This window comes from Oncorhynchus nerka, linkage group LG11 (assembly GCF_034236695.1).
Source record: "Oncorhynchus nerka isolate Pitt River linkage group LG11, Oner_Uvic_2.0, whole genome shotgun sequence".
Classification (NCBI taxonomy): domain Eukaryota; kingdom Metazoa; phylum Chordata; class Actinopteri; order Salmoniformes; family Salmonidae; genus Oncorhynchus; species Oncorhynchus nerka.
Genome location: NC_088406.1, coordinates 23264052 through 23280471, shown reverse-complemented (window position 1 = coordinate 23280471; position 16420 = coordinate 23264052). Strand labels below are relative to the sequence as shown.

Sequence of the window (16420 nt, the reverse complement as noted above, 5' to 3'; positions counted from 1 at the left end):
TCAATTTTCGAATTCAATAAAAAAATGCCTGTGGATAAGGTTCATTTGTCAGGTTTAAAAAATTTCACAATTAATTGAGTGGCGCAGCGGTCTAAGGCACTGTATCTCAGTGCAAGAGGCGTCACTGCAGTACCTGGTTCGAATCTAGGCTGCATCACATCCGGCCGTGATTGGGAGTCCCATAGGGCGGTGCACAATTGGCACAGCGTCGTCCGGGTTTGGCCGGGGTATTCCGTCATTGTAAATAAGAATTTGTTCTTAATTAGTTCTTAACTGACTTGCCTAGTTAAATAAAGGTTACATTTATAAAAACATGTTTTTAATTGTAAACAAATAATGGTTTGCCTATATTGTACTTGAAAATAATTATAAACGTGTTTCCTTCTACTTCAAGTCCAGTAGGGTGTACACAAATATTGCCAGCGATCAACCAACGTCATATCCCCTGTCATCTAACCACAGCCCAATTCTGATCTTTTTCACTAATTGGTCTTCTGACCAATCAGATCACCTCTGAAAAAGATCTTACGTGATTGTTCAGAAGAGCAATTAGTGGAAAAAAAGTTCAAAATTGGGCTGCAGGTGTAAACACTAGAAACCACCGACCTAATTTCCTCACCACATACAGGTAACTGCCAAAATAAAGGAAACACCAACATAGTGTCTTATTAGGGCGATGGGCCAACACGGGCGGCCAGAACAGATTCAATGTTCCTTGACATAGATTACACAAGTGTTTGGAACTCTATTGGAGGCATGCAACACCATTATTCAACGATAAATTCCGTAAGTTTGTGTTTTGTTGATGGTGGTGGTCTCGGGTGCTGCTCCAGAATCTCCCATAAATTGGGTTGAGCTCTGGTGACTGACACACACACGTTAAACCTGCTATGCTCCTTTGAGACCCCTTCTTCAAAGTCACTGAGATCTCTTCTTGCCATGGTAGCCATAATAATAGGCAACTGGACATTTTTATACATGACCCTAAGCATGATGGGATGTTAATTGCGTAATTAACTCAGGAACCACACCTGTGTGGAAGCACCTGCTTTCAATACACTTTGTATCCCTCATTTTACTCAAGGCTTTCCTTCATTTTGGAAGTTCTGTCCTACTGGACTAGGTCATTTATTTAATATTACTGAAACCATTTGCTTATATTCCTTCACATTGCAAGCAAGAGTATAATATGGAATATTATACCGTTTTTAATTGTTTATAAATGCACAATAATACTGTAGCAGCTGTAAGCCTCAGCATCATTCATATCTTTCATATCTTTTAACATGGGTTTATCTCATCATGTTGATAGGATCAAAACACATTTCTATATAAGAGAGAAAGTGTGTGTGTTTTGCGCGTGTGCACGAGTACAGGTGTGTACAAATAAAATGTATAACATTTACAGAAATTCCATACACATTTTTATTAATATTGGTTAGTAATATACAACAAAGGGAGGAGTACAAAAGCTATTTGTGACTACAGCTAAGAAGCTACATGTTTTATCTTATTATTCAATAAATAAAGATATTAATACAATAAATACAAGAAAAAGATTAATAAGAGCCTTCTACAATGCAGGCTACGGAAAGTAGACTTCGGAGAGGAAGTACTGAGAGGTCTGTTTATATACCACACCTAGATCAGAAACGCAACCGCCCCACAATCCAAAACAATGTCTTCTGAGTAGCATATCTATAAGATACATAACAGAGGAGGGTCTAACATAGGGATCCAGCACACACCCAGAGGGCCGGTTTAGTTTACCAGGGCCTCCACATCTCCAGCATGCCCAGGTGGGGGCTCCCAGGCAGGAGCAGGGGCTTGTCCTGGGGCACCACCACATGGCACAGTGGCCCCTCCATCTGGCCCTGCCTCCCAGACCTGGGGTCCCCTCTGATGGGTGTAGTGGGGGCTCCTGGCCCCTGGCTGGGTGGGGGGGCGTCGGGCCTGAGGTTGGGGTTGGCCTGAGAGGGGTGCTCTTCGCTTGAGCGGGGCAGGGATTTGAGCAGGTGGTTGAGCAGGCGGGAGCCCAATGTTTTGTCCATCCACTCGCAGCTGAGCAACATGTTGTGGACCTCGTGCATGCACTGGATGTAGCCTGTGCTGTACTTCTGCTGTGCTTCCAGGCCTAAGGTGGGGTCTGCTGTGGAGGGGAGGAGACACTGGGTCAAACATGGGTCATAGCACAATCTGTTGGTGGCAGGATGTATTGCACCCAGACTGGCCTATTAACCAAAATACATTTGTATAATGCATTTCTTAATCCTGAAAGGGGAGCACATTTTTGTTTTTGCCTTAACACTACACACCTGATTCCACTAATCAAATGTTTAAATGATGAGTTGATTAGTGGAATCCCTTTGGGTCCTCATGACCAGGATTAAGAATCACTTGACTAATCAATTGTTTTATGTTGAAACCAAGAGAAAATATGGAGAAAACCACAATTAAATCATACAAATATGAGTACTAATAATCAAAAAATATTATTCTTATTTGGCACCATATGACTGTTGTTCATTAACTGATGAAAATACTCCCACCAGTCTCCGTAACCACTTTCTAACGTGCCGATTAGGCCCCCAACTGCTTACATAGATTATTGCACACAGGCACAACTTTGAAAACTCACTTGTATGTTTCTTCCGTCAAGTCACTTTATTGGACACTTACCACTGAATTTATGTGTCTGAACATTCTGCAGGTGTTTCACTGTCATCTCTAGAATGTCCGCCTTTTCAAGTTTCGATTGCTGTTGGGGAAAATGGAAAGTTAGTGTCAAGAAATAACTTACATTGCGTCTTTCACACGCCATATAATTGAGCATTTATAACAATTAAAATACAGTGTGTATATAGGCCTACTCACGTCAAGACTGAACGCCCCGACGACCGTTTCTTTCAGCTGATCCAAGCAGTTATTAATCCTCTCCCGTCTTTTCCTCTCAATGAGCGGCTTGCGCAACTAGAGATGGAAAGCGATAGGTTAATGGCGACCAGATACAGACACAAACTGGACCAGATGATCACTAAGCGTGAGCATCTCCGAAGAAAGACATATGTTGATGTTTATGTTTATCTATCGACGGGGACGAAGGCAATACCTTTCTCTCCTCCTTGGCACTCGAGTGTCTCCCAACGTTGTGCGCCATGGCGCTGGTTGTCATCTCTCCTTTACGCTCGGTATAGTTGTATATGGAGTATAGCTCTCCTCTTCCGGCTGAGTCTAGGATATGTCTGTAAGGCCCTCCGCGCGGCGCACCCCTCTTATTTATAGGGAAGAATTAGCATGTGAATGCTCGAGCTCTTTGGCTGAGGTATTTTCCCACACACGGTGTCGCTCCCATCAGTCAGGGATGACAGGTCACTGCCTCTTTTCAATAGCCGAGGTACCAGCCCTGCAAAAAAATACAAGCGACAGATGTCCAGCCTGAAACCATGCACCCCCCTCCGCTCCCCCTCTGCTCCCTCCTCTCTCTCTCTCTCTCTCTCACTCTCTAGTGAAGCAAAGCGCACGGGTCCCCTCAGGATTGTCATTCCCAGGGCCGAACAAGAGTGTGTAATTACCGTGGTTACACCAGGGACCCCCTTGGCCATTCATGCCAATGAGCTGGGAAAGCATTAGGCCTACCCGAGAAAAGGCGAAACCTATCCCCTGAAGTTTCACACAGAAAAAATACCCACAACGCCTAGTGGCCCTGTCTGTATCGGTGTCGATACTAACAAGTGCTCAGGGAAGTGTTGATGCTGAGAAACAAGTGATTAAATCCTGAGTGAAGAGTAGGACTAAACTAATTGCTCTGAGAATTTAAGCCACAAGCCTACAGTATAACAAAAAGTGTTAATATTTTAAATTGAATGTAGCCTATGTTTCTCCTGAGATATAGCCTAAATTATGTTCGCGCAAGGGATATATACTGTATGTTCATGACTGGAAAACCTATTGGCAATTACACTCTAAGTTAAAGAAGCTTATTTCAAACTATTTTCAACTCTGCACTGGTTTAGCAATTCAGTAGGTCTAGGCTACTCAACGAATTATCAACAGGTGGTCAGGTTTCATTCCAATTAATTGATTAAAATTCAATACATCGATTGCAGGTGTTTTATGTTCTGAATTTCGTTGAAATAAAATGAAATCCCTTCACCTAATGGTTTGGTGGATATGGGTGGGGGTAAATGGGCCTAATTCCACATGAATTCCGATCCTCTTTGGGTTGTCTAATATCGACAAGGACAAATTACTTCAATATCCTTTCGGATATTGATCATGGCTTATTATTAATCAATAGACTTGTAAAAAAAAAATAATGTACAACTTTTAACTTAAGCCAGATACAGGAAGCGTTTTAAAACTGTACCCTAAACATATATTGTCAACTTTTTCTAACTCATTGAGTCAGGGAGAGCAGATGTCAGAGTGACCACGCAGACAGATGTCACACCCGCGCGCTGGCCCTTGGCGTACGAGATTCATGGCGGGGGCTCTGTGTTTGACTTGAGCCACGCGACTGTCAGGCGAATGCTCGAACGTGGGAAACTCTGCCGAACAATAGGCGGTATTCAGCCGAACCTAATCACCATGAAGAGAGTACTAACCCTGTGGAGGAAGAAGTGGACAGTCCAGCCCGGGAGAAGGCTCTCTCTCAGTGAGCCCCGGAGCAGGAGGTGACTAATGGGAAGTTAAGGCAGGTGCGCCCTGACCCCTGGTTTTCGGGCAGGTGTGTGATCATCACAATGAAGCGTCAGTATAGGCAATAGCCTGCCTATGTGTGGTCCTTGACCACACAATACATTTTGATATCACATTGTTATGCATGAGACTAACATATGGGCCTATTTGTGAATGCAACAGGTATTAGTATAACACTTGTTGAATTTGCCAACATGAAACAGTGTAGCCTAATGTGGTCAATTCGAATTGAAGGCAGGCAATTCAATAAGTCATTTGAATTTATAATACAACAATTTAAAATCTTTGGAAAATGAATAGCTTCTACTTTTCAGTTTATTGAGAAACCATTGAAAATAAATAAGGCATTTTCAATAATTGAATTGAAATTTCAGTTTACTTCCAATTGCCTGAATGACTGTCATCAATTCGAATTGACCCAAACCCTGAATGGTAGCCTATTAACAATACAAGAGATGTCCAAACAGGTTAACTCATTTTTGCATAGGCATTTGATGATATTGTTGTTTTTTATTGGAAGGATTACTGTAGGCTTAAAGGAGTGTGATCCTCAGAGCCTTAATAATTAACTAACCTTCAGTGGGTAGTTGGCAATGACAGGCGACAGGCGGACAAGTGTGCATCAGCGAAGCTTTGAATAAGTGTACCGATTTGAGTCCATTTTCTAAACCACAAATCCAATCTATAGGCCTATAGAGTCACAATGGGTGGCCTGTGGCTGACGAATACAGTGAGTGGTGGGGTTTCTTTTGAAACTCCAGAAAACTTGGGCGACTTTTGGGGAGGCCTATAACCATACAAAGGGCAATGGCACATCTGGCCACGCGACCCACAGTCAGCCGCCTGTCGCTTATCACTAGGAAACGTCCTTCAGAGGGTCACACATAAAGACCCCACGGTCGCAGAGCATGCATTCTCTTCCAGAGAGCAGCAACGTCTCACCAAAAGAAAAGCTTTCTACATGCGCAGGACTATATAGCCTAACAAGGCAATTAGTTTTTAGTGGGTCAAATTTTCATATATGCCTACCTAATTGATCCAATAGCCTATCCTAACCTACATTAGTCTATTCAATGTGTCAATTTCGAGTTGTGACATTTTTGTGGAGGCTCTATAATAGGAACTTCTAGAAAGTTCCATTTGTTATGGGTTATGGCACAGAACGGCCAAAAGTCAATGAATCCGGCAGCAAAGGGGAGAAACTATCAGAGAGACCGAATTAAAAGGCCAACTTGTGAAGAGGTGCTTGCGCCCTTTCACGCCCTCTCTCCCTTACCATCTGGCCACGCGTCCCCATGATCACAATTAGCGTGGGATGACAATGCCACAATAGCTTCCAGGCTCAGACGCCCTAAGCGGCCCAGTGGCCCACTCGTCTTGGCTGCTAAATTATGAGGAACACAATCATTCCTGTTGGGCCAGTGTGCCCGTGTTCTACATCCGCTTTTTTTAGGTGACTTATTCCGGATCTAGACGCATATACTGTATCTGAGGCGCTTCACATTTGCAACATCAGATTTCGTGAAATGCGCATTGGGAATGCATATACTGTAGAGGTACACTGTCTGCTACATCAGCAACATTTAGCTGTTTTTTAATGTATTGTATTAGCCTTTAATTACTGGCCAAATTGGTCTCTATCCCTCCATCCATCCTTCCAATGAAATGATCTATTTTCCATATTTATTTGTCACAATTTTCTCGAACACCTGCATATCTATTAATTGAAACAAAAACAATATATCCTTCTTAAAGTAAATATACATGATGTGAGACATTTTTAAAAACTTTTGTGATGCATTATTATGCTGTTATTACACTTATTTATAGGTCATTTTGGGTATAATCAACAGTAGAATACTGTGAAACGTTTTACTGCATCATACTGTAAATGATGGTGCATTATTTGAAAAAATTGTAGGCTGGGAAATAATTGCTGTATTTCGAAGGCTACTGTAATTCCATCCCACAGAATCGACAGTATTTTTGGAGTGCCAACAACCTTGGCCCTCCAGTGGGGTGCATGGTAGGTTGGCTCATTAACATATTTTGAGGGTGCCTTGTAAAAGGCTATAATTTTTTTGCACCTGTTGGTGAGAATGCTTTAGGCCTACCAATTTCACCAGTATATGGTAGTAGTGCCCCATCATATAAAAATGTATAGGGGACAGATTGGAGTAGCAGCAAGCCTTAAACCTTTGATGATTGAGCATTTTTCCATGTTTTTTTGGTCTGTTTTGACCTGTCAGTTTGCCAGTTTGGATGCCTTTAATAAGGCCTCTTGGAAGTGAAACACCAAATATTAATATATATGCTGTAATGTGAAAACACATTATTTAGCAGATGACCTGCTTGCACCAATTCCATGTAATTACAGTAAAATGCTGTGACTTAGAAACCCCAAATCCCCTCCATGAATTTCATCCATCCATCCAGCCAGCCATCCTTTCATTCATTAAGATAGCGGGAGCATGTACTTTTTTAAACAAGTATAATACAGTAAATTGTACGGTATTGTACTGTGTGTCATTACACAGTACTTGCTTTGATACTGCATTTAGATTTCAGCAGGTGTACTGCAATATGAAATATAGCAACTTAAGCTACTTGCCACTTTCCTGCATGTAGTTACTGCCAAATTCATCACAACCCCTTTACAGTGATGCTGCCTGTAGTTACTGCCAAATTCATCACAACCCCTTTACAGTGATGCTGCCTGTAGTTACTGCCAAATTCACCACAACCCCTTTACAGTGATGCTGCCTGTAGTTACTGTCAAATTCACCACAACCCCTTTACAGTGTTGCTGCCTGTAGTTACTGCCAAATTCACCGTGACCCCTTTACAGTGTTGCTGCCTGTAGTTACTGTCCAATCCACCACAACCCCTTTACAGTGTTACTGCCTGTAGTTACTTCAAAATATATCACAACCCCTTCACAGTGTTGCTGCCTGTAGTTACTGCCAAATTAATCACAACCCCTTCACAGTGTTGCTGCCTGTAGTTACTGTCAAATCCACCACAACCCCTTTACAGTGTTGCTGCCTGTAGTTACTGTCAAATTCATCACAACCCCTTTACAGTGTTGCTGCCTGTAGTTACTGTCAAATTCATCACAACCCCCTTAGAGTGTTGCTGCATGTAGTTACTGCCAAATTAATCACAACCCCTTCACAGTGTTGCTGCCTGTAGTTACTGCCAAATTAATCACAACCCCTTCACAGTGTTGCTGCATGTAGTTACTGCCAAATTAATCACAACCCCTTCACAGTGTTGCTGCCTGTAGTTACTGCCAAATTAATCACAACCCATTTACAGTGTTGCTGCCTGTAGTTACTGCCAAATTCATCACAACCCATTTACAGTGTTGCTGCCTGTAGTTACTGTCAAATTCATCACACCCCATTTACAGTGTTGCTGCCTGTAGTTACTGCCAAATTAATCACAACCCCTTTACAGTGTTGCTGCCTGTAGTTACTGCCAAATTAATCACAACCCCTTCACAGTGTTGCTGCCTGTAGTTACTGCCAAATTAATCACAACCCCTTCAGTGTTGCTGCCTGTAGTTACTGCCAAATTAATCACAACCCCTTCACAGTGTTGCTGCCTGTAGTTACTGCCAAATTAATCACAACCCCTTCACAGTGTTGCTGCCTGTAGTTACTGCCAAATTCATGACAACCCATTTACAGTGTTGCTGCCTGTAGTTACTGCCAAATTAATCACAACCCCTTCACAGTGTTGCTGCCTGTAGTTACTGCCAAATTCATGACAACCCATTTACAGTGTTGCTGCCTGTAGTTACTGCCAAATTAATCAAAACCCCTTTAGTGTTGCTGCCTGTAGTTACTGTCAAATTCACCACAACCCCTTTACAGTGTTGCTGCCTGTAGTTACTGTCCAATTCACCACAACCCCTTTACAGTGTTGCTGCCTGTAGTTACTGTCAAATTCATCACAACCCCTTTACAGTGTTGCTGCCTGTAGTTACTGTCCAATTCACCACAACCCCTTTACAGTGTTGCTGCCTGTAGTTACTGTCAAATTCATCACAACCCCTTTACAGTGTTGCTGCCTGTAGTTACTGTCCAATTCACCACAACCCCTTTACAGTGTTGCTGCCTGTAGTTACTGTCCAATTCACCACAACCCATTTACAGTGTTGCTGCCTGTAGTTACTGCCAAATTAATCACAACCCCTTCACAGTGTTGCTGCCTGTAGTTACTGCCAAATTAATCAAAACCCCTTCACAGTGTTGCTGCCTGTAGTTACTGCCAAATTAATCACAACCCCTTCACAGTATTGCTGCCTGTAGTTACTGCCAAATTCATCACAACCCATTTACAGTGTTGCTGCCTGTAGTTACTGCCAAATTAATCACAACCCCTTCACAGTGTTGCTGCCTGTAGTTACTGTCAAATTCACCACAACCCCTTTACAGTGTTGCTGCCTGTAGTTACTGTCCAATTCACCACAACCCCTTTACAGTGTTGCTGCCTGTAGTTACTGTCAAATTCACCACAACCCCTTCACAGTGTTGCTGCCTGTAGTTACTGTCAAATTCACCACAACCCCTTTACAGTGTTGCTGCCTGTAGTTACTGTCCAATTCACCACAACCCCTTTACAGTGTTGCTGCCTGTAGTTACTGTCAAATTCACCACAACCCCTTCACAGTGTTGCTGCCTGTAGTTACTGTCAAATTCATCACAACCCCCTTACAGTGTTGCTGCCTGTAGTTACTGTCAAATTCATCACAACCCCTTCACAGTGTTGCTGCCTGTAGTTACTGCCAAATTCATCACAACCCATTTACAGTGTTGCTGCCTGTAGTTACTGCCAAAATAACCACAACCCCTTTACAGTGTTGCTGCCTGTAGTTACTGTCAAATTCACCACAACCCCTTTACAGTGTTGCTGCCTGTAGTTACTGCCAAATTCATCACAACCCATTTACAGTGTTGCTGCCTGTAGTTACCGTCAAATTAATCACAACCCCTTCAGTGTTGCTGCCTGTAGTTACTGCCAAATTAATCACAACCCCTTCACAGTGTTGCTGCCTGTAGTTACTGCCAAATTAATCACAACCCCTTCACAGTGTTGCTGCCTGTAGTTACTGCCAAATTCATGACAACCCATTTACAGTGTTGCTGCCTGTAGTTACTGCCAAATTAATCACAACCCCTTTAGTTTTGCTGCCTGTAGTTACTGTCAAATTCACCACAACCCCTTTACAGTGTTGCTGCCTGTAGTTACTGTCCAATTCACCACAACCCCTTTACAGTGTTGCTGCCTGTAGTTACTACCAAAATAATCACAACCCCTTTACAGTGTTGCTGCCTGTAGTTACTGTCAAATTCACCACAACCCCTTTACAGTGTTGCTGCCTGTAGTTACTGCCAAATTAATCACAACCCCTTCACAGTGTTGCTGCCTGTAGTTACTGCCAAATTAATCACAACCCCTTCACAGTGTTGCTGCCTGTAGTTACTGTCAAATTCACCACAACCCCTTTACAGTGTTGCTGCCTGTAGTTGCTCTCAAATTCACCGTGACCCCTTTACAGTGCTGCTGCCTGTAGTTACTGTCAAATTCACCACAACCCCTTTACAGTGTTGCTGCCTGTAGTTACTGTCAAATTCACCACAACCCCTTTACAGTGTTGCTGCCTGTAGTTACTGTCAAATTCACCATGACCCCTTTACAGTGTTGCTGCCTGTAGTTACTGTCAAATTCACTGTGACCCCTTTACAGTGCTGCTGCCTGTAGTTACTGTCAAATTCACCACAACCCCTTTACAGTGTTGCTGCCTGTAGTTACTGTCAAATTCACCACAACCCCTTTACAGTGTTGCTGCCTGTAGTTACTGTCAAATTCACCATGACCCCTTTACAGTGTTGCTGCCTGTAGTTACTGTCAAATTCACTGTGACCCCTTTACAGTGCTGCTGCCTGTAGTTACTGTCAAATTCATCACAACCCATTTACAGTGTTGCTGCCTGTAGTTACTGTCAAATTCACCACAACCCCTTTACAGTGTTGCTGCCTGTAGTTACTGTCAAATTAATCACAACCCCTTCACAGTGTTGCTGCCTGTAGTTACTGCCAAATTAATCACAACCCCTTCACAGTGTTGCTGCCTGTAGTTACTGCCAAATTAATCACAACCCCTTCACAGTGTTGCTGCATGTAGTTACTGCCAAATTAATCACAACCCCTTCAGTGTTGCTGCCTGTAGTTACTGCCAAATTAATCACAACCCCTTCACAGTGTTGCTGCCTGTAGTTACTGTCAAATTCACCACGACCCCTTTACAGTGTTGCTGCCTGTAGTTGCTCTCAAATTCACCGTGACCCCTTTACAGTGCTGCTGCCTGTAGTTACTGCCAAATTAATCACAACCCCTTCACAGTGTTGCTGCCTGTAGTTACTGCCAAATTAATCACAACCCCTTCACAGTGTTGCTGCCTGTAGTTACTGTCCAATTCACCACAACCCCTTTACAGTGTTGCTGCCTATAGTTACTGTCAAATTCATCACAACCCCTTCAGTGTTGCTGCCTGTAGTTACTGCCAAATTAATCACAACCCCTTCACAGTGTTGCTGCCTGTAGTTACTGCCAAATTAATCAAAACCCCTTCACAGTGTTGCTGCCTGTAGTTACTGCCAAATTAATCACAACCCCTTCACAGTATTGCTGCCTGTAGTTACTGCCAAATTCATCACAACCCATTTACAGTGTTGCTGCCTGTAGTTACTGCCAAATTAATCACAACCCCTTCACAGTGTTGCTGCCTGTAGTTACTGTCCAATTCACCACAACCCCTTTACAGTGTTGCTGCCTGTAGTTACTGTCAAATTCACCACAACCCCTTCACAGTGTTGCTGCCTGTAGTTACTGTCCAATTCACCACAACCCCTTTACAGTGTTGCTGCCTGTAGTTACTGTCAAATTCACCACAACCCCTTCACAGTGTTGCTGCCTGTAGTTACTGTCAAATTCATCACAACCCCCTTACAGTGTTGCTGCCTGTAGTTACTGTCAAATTCATCACAACCCCTTCACAGTGTTGCTGCCTGTAGTTACTGCCAAATTCATCACAACCCATTTACAGTGTTGCTGCCTGTAGTTACTGCCAAAATAACCACAACCCCTTTACAGTGTTGCTGCCTGTAGTTACTGTCAAATTCACCACAACCCCTTTACAGTGTTGCTGCCTGTAGTTACTGCCAAATTCATCACAACCCATTTACAGTGTTGCTGCCTGTAGTTACCGTCAAATTAATCACAACCCCTTCAGTGTTGCTGCCTGTAGTTACTGCCAAATTAATCACAACCCCTTCACAGTGTTGCTGCCTGTAGTTACTGCCAAATTAATCACAACCCCTTCACAGTGTTGCTGCCTGTAGTTACTGCCAAATTCATGACAACCCATTTACAGTGTTGCTGCCTGTAGTTACTGCCAAATTAATCACAACCCCTTTAGTTTTGCTGCCTGTAGTTACTGTCAAATTCACCACAACCCCTTTACAGTGTTGCTGCCTGTAGTTACTGTCCAATTCACCACAACCCCTTTACAGTGTTGCTGCCTGTAGTTACTACCAAAATAATCACAACCCCTTTACAGTGTTGCTGCCTGTAGTTACTGTCAAATTCACCACAACCCCTTTACAGTGTTGCTGCCTGTAGTTACTGCCAAATTAATCACAACCCCTTCACAGTGTTGCTGCCTGTAGTTACTGCCAAATTAATCACAACCCCTTCACAGTGTTGCTGCCTGTAGTTACTGTCAAATTCACCACAACCCCTTTACAGTGTTGCTGCCTGTAGTTGCTCTCAAATTCACCGTGACCCCTTTACAGTGCTGCTGCCTGTAGTTACTGTCAAATTCACCACAACCCCTTTACAGTGTTGCTGCCTGTAGTTACTGTCAAATTCACCACAACCCCTTTACAGTGTTGCTGCCTGTAGTTACTGTCAAATTCACCATGACCCCTTTACAGTGTTGCTGCCTGTAGTTACTGTCAAATTCACTGTGACCCCTTTACAGTGCTGCTGCCTGTAGTTACTGTCAAATTCACCACAACCCCTTTACAGTGTTGCTGCCTGTAGTTACTGTCAAATTCACCACAACCCCTTTACAGTGTTGCTGCCTGTAGTTACTGTCAAATTCACCATGACCCCTTTACAGTGTTGCTGCCTGTAGTTACTGTCAAATTCACTGTGACCCCTTTACAGTGCTGCTGCCTGTAGTTACTGTCAAATTCACCACAACCCCTTTACAGTGTTGCTGCCTGTAGTTACTGTCAAATTAATCACAACCCCTTCACAGTGTTGCTGCCTGTAGTTACTGTCAAATTAATCACAACCCCTTCACAGTGTTGCTGCCTGTAGTTACTGCCAAATTAATCACAACCCCTTCACAGTGTTGCTGCCTGTAGTTACTGCCAAATTAATCACAACCCCTTCACAGTGTTGCTGCATGTAGTTACTGCCAAATTAATCACAACCCTTCAGTGTTGCTGCCTGTAGTTACTGCCAAATTAATCACAACCCCTTCACAGTGTTGCTGCCTGTAGTTACTGTCAAATTCACCACGACCCCTTTACAGTGTTGCTGCCTGTAGTTGCTCTCAAATTCACCGTGACCCCTTTACAGTGCTGCTGCCTGTAGTTACTGCCAAATTAATCACAACCCCTTCACAGTGTTGCTGCCTGTAGTTACTGCCAAATTAATCACAACCCCTTCACAGTGTTGCTGCCTGTAGTTACTGTCCAATTCACCACAACCCCTTTACAGTGTTGCTGCCTATAGTTACTGTCAAATTCATCACAACCCCTTCAGTGTTGCTGCCTGTAGTTACTGCCAAATTAATCACAACCCCTTCACAGTGTTGCTGCCTGTAGTTACTGCCAAATTAATCAAAACCCCTTCACAGTGTTGCTGCCTGTAGTTACTGCCAAATTAATCACAACCCCTTCACAGTATTGCTGCCTGTAGTTACTGCCAAATTCATCACAACCCATTTACAGTGTTGCTGCCTGTAGTTACTGCCAAATTAATCACAACCCCTTCACAGTGTTGCTGCCTGTAGTTACTGTCCAATTCACCACAACCCCTTTACAGTGTTGCTGCCTGTAGTTACTGTCAAATTCACCACAACCCCTTCACAGTGTTGCTGCCTGTAGTTACTGTCCAATTCACCACAACCCCTTTACAGTGTTGCTGCCTGTAGTTACTGTCAAATTCACCACAACCCCTTCACAGTGTTGCTGCCTGTAGTTACTGTCAAATTCATCACAACCCCCTTACAGTGTTGCTGCCTGTAGTTACTGTCAAATTCATCACAACCCCTTCACAGTGTTGCTGCCTGTAGTTACTGCCAAATTCATCACAACCCATTTACAGTGTTGCTGCCTGTAGTTACTGCCAAAATAACCACAACCCCTTTACAGTGTTGCTGCCTGTAGTTACTGTCAAATTCACCACAACCCCTTTACAGTGTTGCTGCCTGTAGTTACTGCCAAATTCATCACAACCCATTTACAGTGTTGCTGCCTGTAGTTACCGTCAAATTAATCACAACCCTTCAGTGTTGCTGCCTGTAGTTACTGCCAAATTAATCACAACCCCTTCACAGTGTTGCTGCCTGTAGTTACTGCCAAATTAATCACAACCCCTTCACAGTGTTGCTGCCTGTAGTTACTGCCAAATTCATGACAACCCATTTACAGTGTTGCTGCCTGTAGTTACTGCCAAATTAATCACAACCCCTTTAGTTTTGCTGCCTGTAGTTACTGTCAAATTCACCACAACCCCTTTACAGTGTTGCTGCCTGTAGTTACTGTCCAATTCACCACAACCCTTTACAGTGTTGCTGCCTGTAGTTACTACCAAAATAATCACAACCCCTTTACAGTGTTGCTGCCTGTAGTTACTGTCAAATTCACCACAACCCCTTTACAGTGTTGCTGCCTGTAGTTACTGCCAAATTAATCACAACCCCTTCACAGTGTTGCTGCCTGTAGTTACTGCCAAATTAATCACAACCCCTTCACAGTGTTGCTGCCTGTAGTTACTGTCAAATTCACCACAACCCCTTTACAGTGTTGCTGCCTGTAGTTGCTCTCAAATTCACCGTGACCCCTTTACAGTGCTGCTGCCTGTAGTTACTGTCAAATTCACCACAACCCCTTTACAGTGTTGCTGCCTGTAGTTACTGTCAAATTCACCACAACCCCTTTACAGTGTTGCTGCCTGTAGTTACTGTCAAATTCACCATGACCCCTTTACAGTGTTGCTGCCTGTAGTTACTGTCAAATTCACTGTGACCCCTTTACAGTGCTGCTGCCTGTAGTTACTGTCAAATTCACCACAACCCCTTTACAGTGTTGCTGCCTGTAGTTACTGTCAAATTCACCACAACCCCTTTACAGTGTTGCTGCCTGTAGTTACTGTCAAATTCACCATGACCCCTTTACAGTGTTGCTGCCTGTAGTTACTGTCAAATTCACTGTGACCCCTTTACAGTGCTGCTGCCTGTAGTTACTGTCAAATTCACCACAACCCCTTTACAGTGTTGCTGCCTGTAGTTACTGTCAAATTAATCACAACCCCTTCACAGTGTTGCTGCCTGTAGTTACTGTCAAATTCACTGTGACCCCTTTACAGTGCTGCTGCCTGTAGTTACTGTCAAATTCATCACAACCCATTTACAGTGTTGCTGCCTGTAGTTACTGTCAAATTCACCACAACCCCTTTACAGTGTTGCTGCCTGTAGTTACTGTCAAATTCACCACAACCCCTTTACAGTGTTGCTGACTGTAGTTACTGTCAAATTCACCATGACCCCTTTACAGTGTTGCTGCCTGTAGTTACTGTCAAATTCACTGTGACCCCTTTACAGTGCTGCTGCCTGTAGTTACTGTCAAATTCACCACAACCCCTTTACAGTGTTGCTGCCTGTAGTTACTGTCAAATTCACCACAACCCCTTTACAGTGTTGCTGCCTGTAGTTACTGTCAAATTCACCAAGACCCCTTTACAGTGTTGCTGCCTGTAGTTACTGTCAAATTCACTGTGACCCCTTTACAGTGCTGCTGCCTGTAGTTACTGTCAAATTCATCACAACCCATTTACAGTGTTGCTGCCTGTAGTTACTGTCAAATTCACCACAACCCCTTTACAGTGTTGCTGCCTGTAGTTACTGTCAAATTAATCACAACCCCTTCACAGTGTTGCTGCCTGTAGTTACTGCCAAATTAATCACAACCCCTTCACAGTGTTGCTGCCTGTAGTTACTGCCAAATTAATCACAACCCCTTCACAGTGTTGCTGCATGTAGTTACTGCCAAATTAATCACAACCCCTTCAGTGTTGCTGCCTGTAGTTACTGCCAAATTAATCACAACCCCTTCACAGTGTTGCTGCCTGTAGTTACTGTCAAATTCACCACGACCCCTTTACAGTGTTGCTGCCTGTAGTTGCTCTCAAATTCACCGTGACCCCTTTACAGTGCTGCTGCCTGTAGTTACTGCCAAATTAATCACAACCCCTTCACAGTGTTGCTGCCTGTAGTTACTGCCAAATTAATCACAACCCCTTCACAGTGTTGCTGCCTGTAGTTACTGCCAAATTAATCACAACCCCTTCACAGTGTTGCTGCCTGTAGTTACTGTCAAATTCACCACAACCCCTTTACAGTGCTGCTGCCTGTAGTTACT

The 16420-nt window shown here is 43.5% G+C and overlaps 1 protein-coding gene across 1 annotated transcript; it reads right to left on the bottom strand.

Moving 5' to 3' along the window:
- Positions 1-1407: 1407 nt before the first annotated feature.
- LOC115137584 (transcription cofactor HES-6-like) lies at positions 1408-3274 on the bottom strand. Its single transcript, XM_029673901.2, has 4 exons — positions 3110-3274; positions 2875-2970; positions 2680-2758; positions 1408-2149 (listed from the first exon to the last, which is right to left on the bottom strand). The coding sequence occupies exons 1-4, from the start codon at positions 3170-3172 to the stop codon at positions 1767-1769; spliced, it is 621 nt and encodes a 206-aa protein (XP_029529761.1). The 5' UTR covers positions 3173-3274; the 3' UTR covers positions 1408-1766.
- Positions 3275-16420: the final 13146 nt, after the last annotated feature.

Bases quoted from the DNA above. Each gene is read 5' to 3' on its own strand.
- LOC115137584 (XM_029673901.2), bottom strand. From the start codon at position 3,172: ATGACAACCAGCGCCATGGCGCACAACGTTGGGAGACACTCGAGTGCC. The intron at 2,759-2,874 runs GTGAGTAGGCCT...TTTCCCCAACAG, and splicing joins TCGGGGCGTTCAGTCTTGAC to CAATCGAAACTTGAAAAGGC. The intron at 2,150-2,679 runs GTAAGTGTCCAA...TCCCCTCCACAG, and splicing joins TCAGACACATAAATTCAGTG to CAGACCCCACCTTAGGCCTG.